The sequence below is a fragment of the Oncorhynchus mykiss genome, chromosome 25, assembly GCF_013265735.2.
Source record: "Oncorhynchus mykiss isolate Arlee chromosome 25, USDA_OmykA_1.1, whole genome shotgun sequence".
NCBI lineage: Eukaryota > Metazoa > Chordata > Actinopteri > Salmoniformes > Salmonidae > Oncorhynchus > Oncorhynchus mykiss.
In genome coordinates, this window is record NC_048589.1 from 11,429,377 (window position 1) to 11,441,120 (window position 11,744).

Below are 11,744 nucleotides of genomic sequence, written 5' to 3' on the forward strand. Positions count from 1 at the left end.
CTTGATGGCACTATCCCCTATGGTACTCCCTGTCAGGGGTCTGAGGATTCTGAAACAAAATAGTGTAGGCTCTTGAAACGCATCGGTGCGTTGGTAGATGTGCTGTACATTGTTATAAACACTCATTACACTGCTATAGACTTATTATCAAGGTCACTCCCTTGAGTGTTACTAAACCAATATACCCTCAACTATACAGACACACAGCAATGTAGTGCTGCTGACCTGGGTTCCAGACCCACTTGGGGAGTCACCCTGCAGACCCACTAAGGGGCGGCACGTAGCCTCAAGTTTAGATCATTGGGCCAGTTACCGAAAGATTGCTGGCTCAAATACCGGAGCCGACAAAGTGAGAAAATAAGGCACTTGTGGGTGTCTCAGAGGGAGTTGGGATATGCAAAAAAACAACAATTGTGTGTAAGTTAAAATGCTCCATATTCTTGTCAATGCAGGTTCGTAGTGTTGTAATACTGTTGTAATACTGTAGCTACTATTTGACTGGAGTTGGGTCTTGATAGGACAGACTGAGTAAGGAGTAGTAAAGCCCCTGCCAACCAGGACCTCTCAACCCTCCTGTTCTAAATTCTCTGTGAACTTCCTGACCTTGAACAAGACCTCCATGTTGACTGTGGGTTGCGTGGTGGATAGTGAGCACAGCACGTCAGACTGGAGGGCAGAGGGACACACACAGAAGACAAACAAAATCATGAGCATGGTTCAGAAATTACACAAATGTGAGAGTCAGTTTGAAATGCCTGGATGTGTATGTTGAAACAGCATGTTCCAGTATGTTTGTGAGCAGTGAATGTGAGTGGGTCTGTGCTGTGAATGTGTGTTTCTCACCATGCAGATGATGGGCTCCAGCAGCTTGTCGCTAGGCACATCCATCCAGGTCAATTCAAATCAAATCAAATTTATTTATATAGCCCTTCGTACATCAGCTGATATCTCAAAGTGCTGTACAGAAACCCGGCCTAAAACCCCAAACAGCAAGCAATGCAGGTGTAGAAGCACGGTGGCTAGGAAAAACTCCCTAGAAAGGCCAAAACCTAGGAAGAAACCTAGAGAGGAACCAGGCTATGTGGGGTGGCCAGTCCTCTCCTGGCTGTGCCGGGTGGAGATTATAACAGAACATGGCCAAGATGTTCAAATGTTCATAAATGACCAGCATGGTCGAATAATAATAAGGCAGAACAGTTGAAACTGGAGCAGCAGCACAGTCAGGTGGACTGGGGACAGCAAGGAGTCATCATGTCAGGTAAGGTCCTCCGAGAGAGAGAAAGAAAGAGAGAAAGAGAGAATTAGAGAACGCACACTTAGATTCACACAGGACACCGAATAGGACAGGAGAAGTACTCCAGATATAACAAACTGACCCCAGCCCCCCGACACATAAACTACTGCAGCATAAATACTGGAGGCTGAGACAGGAGGGGTCAGGAGACACTGTGGCCCCATCCGAGGACACCCCCGGACAGGGCCAAACAGGAAGGATATAACCCCACCCACTTTGCCAAAGCACAGCCCCCACACCACTAGAGGGATATCTTCAACCACCAACTTACCATCCTGAGACAAGGCTGAGTATAGCCCACAAAGACCTCCGCAAGGGCGGAAGGGCGGTTCGTTGATCCAGAGCCTTTCCGTTCACCCTCCCACTCCTGGGCCAAACTACACTCAATAATATGACCCACTGAAGAGATGAGTCTTCAGTAGAGACTTAAAGGTTGAGACCGAGTTTGCGTCTCTGACATGGGTAGGCAGACCGTTCCATAAAAATGGAGCTCTATAGGAGAAAGCCCTGCCTCCAGCTGTTTGCTTAGAATTTCTAGGGACAATTAGGAGGCCTGCGTCTTGTGACCGTAGCGTACGTGTAAGTATGTACGGCAGGACCAAATCAGAGAGATAGGTAGGCGCAAGCCCATGTAATGCTTTGTAGGTTAGCAGTAAAACCTTGAAATCAGCCCTTGCTTTGACAGGAAGCCAGTGTAGAGAGGCTAGCACTGGAGTAATATGATCAAATTTTTTGGTTCTAGTCAGGATTCAGCAGCCGTATTTAGCACTAACTGAAGTTTATTTAGTGCTTTATCCGGGTAGCCGGGAAGTAGAGCATTGCAGTAGTCTAACCTAGAAGTGACAAAAGCATGGATTAATTTTTCTGCATCATTTTTGGACAGAAAGTTTCAGATTTTTGCAATGTTACGTAGATGGAAAAAAGCTGTCCTTGAAATGGTCTTGATATGTTCTTCAAAAGAGAGATCAGGGTCCAGAGTAACGCAGAGGTCCTTCACAGTTTTATTTGAGACGACTGTACAACCATTAAGATTAATTGTCAGATTCAACAGAAGATCTCTTTGTTTCTTGGGCCCTAGAACAAGCATCTCTGTTTTGTCCGAGTTTAAAAGTAAAAAGTTTGCAGCCATCCACTTCCTTATGTCTGAAACACATTCTTCTAGCAAGGGCAATTTTGGGGCTTCACCATGTTTCATTGAAATGTACAGCTGTGTGTCATCCGCATAGCAGTGAAAGTTAACATTATGTTTTCGAATAACATCCCCAAGAGGTAAAATATATAGTAAATACAATAGTGGTCCTAAAACGGAACCTTGAGGAACACCGAAATTTACAGTTGATTTGTCAGAGGACAAACATTTCACAGAGACAAACTGATATCTTTCCGACAGATAAGATCTAAACCAGGCCAGAACTTGTACGTGTAGACCAATTTGGGTTTCCAATCTCTCCAAAATAATTTGGTGATCGATGGTATCAAAAGCAGCACTAAGGTCTAGGAGCACGAGGACAGACGCAGAGCCTCGGTCCGATGCCATTAAAATGTAATTTACCACCTTCACAAGTGCCGTCTCAGTGCTATGATGGGGTCTAAAACCAGACTGAAGCATTTCATATACATTGTTTGTCTTCAGGAAGGCAGTGAGTTGTTGCGCAACAGCCTTTTCTAAAATTTTTGAGAGGAATGGAAGATTCGATATAGGCCGATAGTTTTTTATATTTTCTGGGTCAAGGTTTGGCTTTTTCAAGAGAGGCTTTATTACTGCCACTTTTAGTGAGTTTGGTACACATCCGGTGGATAGAGAGTCGTTTATTATGTTCAACATAGGAGGGCCAAGCACAGGAAGCAGCTCTTTCAGTAGTTTAGTTGGAATAGGGTCCAGTATGCAGCTTGAAGGTTTAGAGGCCATGATTATTTTCATCATTGTGTCAAGAGATATAGTACTAAAACACTTGAGCGTCTCTCTTGATCCTAGGTCCTAGGTCAATTCTATGGCTGCCGGGTCACCTGGCGAGCACGGGGTCAGAAGGTCATCCACCATCAACTGACTGGTGGCACAGGATGTCCCTCGCACCTAGAGTACCATCACAAACAACAAAATATCTTAACATCTCCTAAATTGTAGAGAAAGAGATACACCTTTAGTGTGCTGTACAAGAGTGGACTTCAATAGAGTTACCATACAGTATTAGTAGAAACGTTTTAAATAAATCACAAATGACTGAAATTACAGTATAGACAGAGATATAGTCCTATGTGTTCATCTTATTATATTTCTACAATGCCAAAACAGTGTGTGTTATTTGTAACGAAACTGTCCCTGTTTGTAAATAATTAACTCTGAGACGTCCGTAGGGATCTGAGCATGGTACTTTCAAGTTATGCCTACCTTTCCACCCCAGACCGAGTAGGCCTACTGACGTAGAAAAATGTAAGCTTCAACTGCTGGCGAATCTTCTTCCTTGGCTTAACCCAACGAGAGGTCACAAGTGTTTCCCTAAAAGCTGTCTGGGTTTAAATGTATTTTATTGTACAGAATGTGAATAGCTTAATCAATTGATAGTGTCAGATTCGAATATATCCAAAGCAAATGAAACAACAATATCCCCATATGCATCAGAGTCACGTCTTTCCCAGTTATTCCTATTTTACATCTTGTTTCTAGCATTAAGAATCGCGGACCAAAGTGTTGTTATAGATAACTGTATATAATCACATCTGTTTCATTTTCCTCAAAATATTAAACTAATAGTGGGTAGGCCTGTACTTTTTGCCCTTTTCTTTAAGAAAAGGTAGGCCTATGGCATAGCCTCTCATACACACTAACTTCAAGTCTTAACAGACACAGAGGTGGGCTATTTAAAGAGTGCATGGCGGGTGGAGGAATTGACTAACATATCTATGGATATAGCAGCCTATAGCCTAATTTCATCAGTCAAACCGGTAGGCCTGCCTCTTATTTCTTAAATAGGAAGAAATAGGCTCCAACACATATCCCTAATTAAAATGAAGACGTTTAAAATGAATGATGTTTACTCAAATTTGCCTACTTTCAGCACCATGAGCTGTCCATTTCCAATTGTTTGTGCCGTGGCTGCTGCTTCAAGTTTCAGCACCACAATGTAAGTTACTCGAATCTGACTTCTTGTGAGGTCAATAACTCTGATAAACCTTTTTTGATATCCTCAGAGGACCGTTATTAGCATGTTTTAACCACTCCTTCATTATTACTGAAACACGATTCAAAGTGGTAAATATAAAGTCCATAAAAAAATTGGAGGCCCCTTAAACTTCAGTGTTGTGATGCAAAAATGCTAGCAAAATGTATAGCGCATAGAATTAAAAAGGTATTGTCGGACATTATTCATTCTAATCAGACAGGTTTTTTACATGGACAATATATTGGAGATCATATACAGCAAGTACTGCAACCAATAGAACACTATGAAGAATCAGGGAAACCAGGCCTGCTATTCATAGCTGACTTTTAAAAGGCTTTTCATAAAGTACGACTGGAGTTTATATATTAATGCCTGGAACATTTCAATTTTGGACAATCTCTAATAAAAATGGGTTAAAATCATGTATAGTAACCCTAGGTGAAAAATAGTTGTACGGATGTACGCTAGTTGTACGGATGTACCAAACAAATTGATCACATCAAGAATAGCTGGGATACTAGCCTGGGGTTCTGTTACATAGAGGAGGATGTCATCTGTGTATAGGGAGATCTTATTTAGAGTATCTTTAGTATTATAGCCGTGTATTGCTGCATGAGATCTAATCGTCTGAGCGAGCGGTTCGATAATTAGGGCGAAGAGCATAGGCGACAGTGCACAACCCTGCCTTGTCCCCCTGTTGAGGTTAAATCAGGGCGACAATGATTGGTTAGTGAGTATTCTGGCACAGGGGTTCCTATATAAAAGCTGGATCCAATTTATGAACCTATCTCCAATATTACATTTCTGTAGGACCTTGAATAGATAGGGCCACTCAACTTGGTCAAAGGCCTTTTCGGCGTCAAGAGATATGACGGCAAGGTCCACATTGGGTAACCTCTGAGAATACATAATATTGAAGAGGCGCCTGAGATTGAAGAATGAGTTTCTGTTAGGGATAAAGCCGGTCTGATCCGAATGGACCAATTTGCCAATTAAAGTGCTAAGCCTGTTAGCCAGAGTTTTTGCTAAAATCTTTTGGTCTGTATTAAGGAGAGATATTGGTCTGTATGACCCTACCTCTTCTGGATCTTTACCCTTCTTATGTATAACTGTAATGAACGCTTCGTCCAAAGTAGAAGGGAGAGCTCCATCCTCATTGGCCTGAACCAACATTTTGTGCAGATAGGGAGAGAGCATGTTGCTGAATGTTTTATAGAATTCACCAGGGTATCCATCTGGGCCCGGGGTCTTGCCACTCTTTAGAGATTTAATTGTTTCTCGAATTTCATCAAGAGATATTTCCTTATTCAGGAAGTTAGAATCTTCCTGGTTCAGGGCAGGAAGATTACAGTCCTCCAAAAATGTTTGCATAATTAAGGGGTTAGGATCCGCTTTAGATGTATATAGAGTCTCATAAAACTGCCGGAATCTGTCATTGATGTCTTTGGGGGAAGAGAGTAATTCCCCAGATGCAGATTTAACCCTGTGAATCATTCGGTCACTCACATTTTTTCGAAGTTGTCTGGCGAGTAATTTGTGTGGTTTGTCACCAAACTCAAAATATTTTTGCTTGGCATAGAGAAAAGATTTAGCAATTTTAGCTGAGAGAATCTGATTATATTCAAATTTTAAAGAGGTAATTTTTTTATGTTTCTCCATAGATGGGTGGCTAGCATTCTCCCTATCCAGTAAGTGAATTTGTCCCTCCAGTTCTTCCAGTTTTCCTCTGTTTTGCCTACTCCTGGCAGCCTGAAAGGAGATGATACAGCCTCTCAGATAAGCCTTCAGTGTTTCCCACAATAATGCTGGGGAGGTCTCTGTGTTGTCATTGGTATCAAATAAATATGTAATTTGGTCTTTAAGATATTCACAGAATGTTGGTTCTGTGAGGAGCTGAGGATTCAACCTCCAGACCCTCTCGTTTGGTACAATGTCACCCAATCTCAGGGAGAAGGTGAGTGGACTGTGGTCCGAGATTATAATATCATGATACCTCACATTACAGGTATAGGGGAGTAGTCTAGCATCCAACAAAAAGTAGTCAATTCGAGTGTAAACCTTGTGAACATGAGAGTAAAAGGAGTATTCCCTACCCGTAGGGTTATTGATCCTCCATATATCAAATACGTTTGAATTTTTTATGTAGGTATTCAAGAATTTGCTTGAATAGGAGGTAGGGGTTCGCCGGGTAGAGGATCTATCCAAATATTGGTCTAGCACACAGTTAAGGTCCCCTCCAATGACCAGGTTAGTATGGGAGATATCTGGAATCAGGGCGAGGACTCTTTTGAAAAAAGAGGGGTTGTCAATGTTTGGTCCATAGATATTTAGTAGAGTTACTGAGGTAGAGTGGATTTCTCCTATTGCGATCACATACCGACCCTCTTTATCCGCAATAGTGGTTTTATGTAGAAAGGGAATTCCTTTCCGTACCAGAATCGCTGTGCCTCTCGTTTTGGCAGAGAAGTTAGAGTGATGCACTTGCCCCACCCACCTACACTTAAGTCTGCTATGAGAGTTATTCTTCAGATGGGTTTCTTGCAAAAATATAATATCAGACGAGAGTGCTTTCAAGTGGGCTAGGACCTTGCCCCTCTTAATTGGTTCGTTTAAACCCTTGACATTCCAGGAAGTGAATGTAAGCCCCGCCCTCCTCTCGTTTGTAGTTCCTATGGTGGCCTGCATACCATGTAACTTGATAAAAAGGTAAGAAAGCGCACCAAACCATCACGATCAGCATATGTAGCACCTACACCCGAGCAGTATCCAACCCACCCCTCCCCCCTGCAAGCACCTTTACTTCCCACCCTGTTCCCCTAATTTCCCCAACACTTACCCCCCCCATCAACCCACATTTAACAGGCATGTACAAACAGGAGAAAGAAAAAGGATAAATAAAAATAATAAACACATTGTCTGGCCGATGCCAAAAAAGCACGGCGCGACCTCGAACAAGAGGTAAAACAAAAATAAAATCCCAACTATACGTTCACCTCTCACTATCCTAGAACTTCTACTAACATATGAACTGAGGAGGCTCCCGCGAGTTAAGTGTTCAGTTAACATCTAATAAACCTAAACAGAATAAGTTGCAACTTAAACATATTGCGCATTTAAGCGTCATCCTGGGTCAATCCCAGAGATAAGCAAGATATAGCCTCAAGATGATATTGGTAAGCACTGCCGGTCAAAAAATAAACCACCCGCAACCGACATAGTCAGCCGTACCTTTACATACTGTGGGTCAGGAGATCGGAACAAGGATTTGTTAAATTAAACGTTCCCCCCATAAACAAAACATGTTTAAATAAAAATACATTATATATATACACACATACATACACACACACATACATATATATATATACATATACATACATACATACATACATACATACATACATACATACATACATACATATACACACATACATAAACACATACGTATATATACACACATACATACACACACACATACACATATATATATATACATATACATACATACATACATACATATACACACATACATATACACACATACATAAACACATACATATACATACACACATACATACACACACATACATACATACATATAGATACACATACGTATATATACATATATATACATACACACACACACACACACACACACATACATATACATGTATGTATACATACCCACACAAAAAAATCATATATAAAAATATATATTTAAAGAATATGTATATACATCCATATGTACATATACACATACAAACATTCATACCCCAGAATAACAATCTACACTGATTTAAAATATACACATACATAATACTAAAATGCTAAGAGAAAATAGTAATAAAGTACAAATAGTAATTATATGTACGCACACCTACACAGACATAAGCACTACAGAGGGCTGGTGGGACTCTAGTCGGGAGAGAGAGGCCCACGGCCAGAGAAAGGCAGAACGGCACAAAACATCAACCTGCTAACCAGGTGTCTGCCCCCTCCCAACCATCACCCCCCAGTCCCCTGCAAGCAATAAATAAATGGTATGGTAGTAAGAATAATGTAAGGATTGTAAAATAAATAACGAAACAAAACAAAAGTGGGAGAATATAAGTATATCCGTCCGAAGGTGTCAGTGATCAAACCTGGAAGTAAAAAATATGCATCGCTCTGAGTACAGCCGGGATGAAAGTGAATGTAACGTTCATTGAGAGCTCTGACCGCCATCCATTGGTCTGCTCAGCGTCTTACATGTTCGGTAGCCCTTGTTGAGCCCGTTTAATACGTTTTCACCCAATATGGTATAGTATGGATTCGAGTCCATGAGCAGACCCTAACACGCAATAACAAGGCACTCTAACCTGTACGGGGGATTGGTGTATATCCCCGGATAAACTTCTCTGCGTCCAAAACCGAGGAGAGCCAAATCTTCTCACCGGAAGGCGGGGTAATTCTTAGTCTTGCAGGGAAGAGTAAGGCTGGGCGAAGATGGAGTTTGTAGAGTTTGGTCATGACATCTCTGTAGTCGGCGCGATACTTTGCCACATCGGGCGCATAATCCTCATAGACACGGAATGGATGCCCTTTATGTGACAGGTTGCCCCTCATTCGAGCTTCACGCAGGATAAGATCCTTGGTCTTGAAACTGTGACAACAGATGATTACTGGGCGAGGACGTTTGCCCGGTCCAGGCACTGGGACAAGGGAGCGATGTGCGCGGTCCAGCTGGGGATCCGAATCCAAAACATCCGATCCCATTGCATCCTTCAATAGCTTGGCGAAGAAGTCGGTGGGGCGAGAGCCCGCCTCTACCCCCTCTGCCAGACCAACAACGCGAAGGTTATTACGTCTGGATCGGCCCTCCAGGTCCACCACTTTCACAGAAAGCCTCTGCACAGTATCCTGCAATGACGTGCATAGCTTCTCTAAGTCGTCGATCCTACCAGCGTTGAATTCAGAAGCTTTCTCAAGGTCCACAATACTCTGGCCATGCGAAGCGACCGTTCGAATGATGCTCTCGATTTTGGTGTCCAGTTCAGCAATAGTGGCCTTAAGATCCTCAGCTATAGCAACACGTAGCTCCCCCAAAGCCCGGGTAAGTTCTGTAAGTGTCACGTTGTTGCATGTGCCTCCCGCCATGTCTGTCTCGTTGTTTAGTGGGGAGTAGGCCTCCGCTGTGGATTTATTGTCCTTTGGTCGCTTATTACTCGGCATTTTCATATAGAAAGTTACAATCTTGTATTAGAAAGAAACGTTTGTTGTAAAAAGTGCCATAAAGTAGGTTAAATTAGATTATTTCGCAAAAAAGTTGCAGGAGCCTCTCACGCACAGCCGTTCACTACAACATGCTAGCTCCGCTCCCCCGGTGTGTCTTTTTTTAACCTTTATTTAACAAGGTAAGTCAGTTAATTAAGAACAAATTCTTATTTTCTTATTTTCCGCCGTCTACGGAATACATAAATAAAATGTTTTTGTTTTGTTTAAATATGTGTATAAAATATACTTTCCTGTACAGTAAGTAAATGTAAGAAATCCAGAAAGCATGAAAAAATGTTTTTGTAATGTCTAAAATAAAATATATGCATATAATATTTATTTGTCTGTACAGTAAGTAACGTAAATGCAGAAGCAATAAGAATTGTAAATGATGATAGAACACATCAAATTCATGTGAACATGAGGACACAAAGGAGATATTTAATTTAAAGATCATATTTTAATACATTTTTAATGCTGAAAAAAATCAATGTATGGCAAATCCAATTTGGGAAAATGGCCTGTTGGACAAAAATGAAAAATAGTTAACATCCTTGCTACTTCAGCCATTTGCTATGTTAAAGTCAAATCACAGTTAATGATGAATGGATACAATTTGGAAGGATTTTCCAGAGTCATACCTCAGTAGTGTAGAGTGTCAGGTGGCACAACCATTGGTGCCATGAGGTCAAAGTGTGAAGGAGGGAGCAAGCCAGAGAGCTGTCTAGGAAGCAGTCCAGCCCCATGTCTTGGAGGCTTTGAGTTGGTCCCATCATTGCAATGCATTGTGGGGTATCTGCTGCCCCATAGACCTGCTGGCAGTGGGAAAGGTGTTAGCGAGGAGACCACCAGGGACATCTATGATTCGCTGACACAGTCTTGGTTAGACCACATGTCTTCTAAAGCAATATTCACCTGCTTTCATAGAGTAGGGATTCACTCCTTTGGGGACACTGCCAGTGTTCCCCTGATATCCATGTGTCCCCATCGGTGGAGGTGGTGGTACACACTTGTTCTGTAAAACACATCAACACATTTTCCAAATTGTTGGTAATATTAGCACAGTTGAAATACAATGGTTGTTCACTGTTTTTAATTGAATTTAATTTAAGTGTGTACTTCAGCCTTGGGCTCAGTTTTGTTAACCCATCTGTGCAGAGTTGGATCCCAGACAATCTGAGGAAGAAGAGATTAGCAATGTGAAGCAAGCCACAATTTATTTTTATTTTTTAAATCCACTCAATTGTCTCTACATAGAATATAGTGTTAATAACCAGTTCCTTACAGATCTGTCTTTGTCCTCAGGTAGATGAACCTCCTTCTTGTTAGCTCTTCCACTCCCAAAGACCCAGCTGAGCCAGCCTCCACTGTTATTGTGAACAGCAGGGGTCTCGGGCTCAGCCACCGGCCGGGTGCCAGTCTGGAACTGAGGGTTGGCATCGGAGTGTTCCGGCTTGGTGATGGACATCATAGCAGGATGCTCAACATATCTAAGTCGGACATCTGTAATAAGTGGGAGAAGTCAGGCCACTCTGCTCATGTCACCATACAGAACAATTACTAGCTGACAGGTAGGAACGTCTTGCTCTGATACTCTGTTTACAACCCAATCTTAACCTACATGCAGTCACAGGGATTACTGGGAGGTTACTCCAGGACTCTGCCACCGCATTGTTTTGGTTGCAAAATGAACAATTCCCTGCATATTATGTGAGGGCTTACAAATGTGACCAATCACCAAACTATTTCTGCATAAAATAGTCACATCACAATATTATCGCATAGAACTGACAATTACCACAGTACAAAAAGAGGGCTCGCAATTTCAACCAATCACCGCACATTTACTGCATAATATGGTTCAATCAAGCGACACATCAACACAGTTTTTTCCCTTGTCAGTGCATTTGTGCAACAAATTGGACAAAACAATTGCATATTGCAATGCAAAATGTCATAATTGTCGCTGCAAAATCTAGCATATTTATCCGCAAATATGAAAAAAATCCATGTGAAATCCTGGAGAGATTCACTGG

At 41.8% G+C, this 11,744-nt stretch overlaps 1 protein-coding gene across 2 annotated transcripts in view; it reads right to left on the bottom strand.

Moving 5' to 3' along the window:
• LOC118944216 overlaps positions 1-11,744 on the bottom strand; it is a 28,484-nt gene that overhangs the window by 2,489 nt on the left and 14,251 nt on the right. For both annotated transcript variants that reach the window (XM_036962538.1, XM_036962537.1), the window contains 4 exons: positions 10,994-11,211; positions 10,828-10,884; positions 10,624-10,723; positions 10,350-10,523 (listed from right to left, as the gene is read on the bottom strand). In XM_036962538.1, the coding sequence (XP_036818433.1) occupies positions 10,351-10,523; positions 10,624-10,723; positions 10,828-10,884; positions 10,994-11,211 (548 nt within the window). In that variant the 3' untranslated portion in view covers position 10,350. The remainder of the gene's footprint in view (positions 1-10,349; positions 10,524-10,623; positions 10,724-10,827; positions 10,885-10,993; positions 11,212-11,744) is intronic.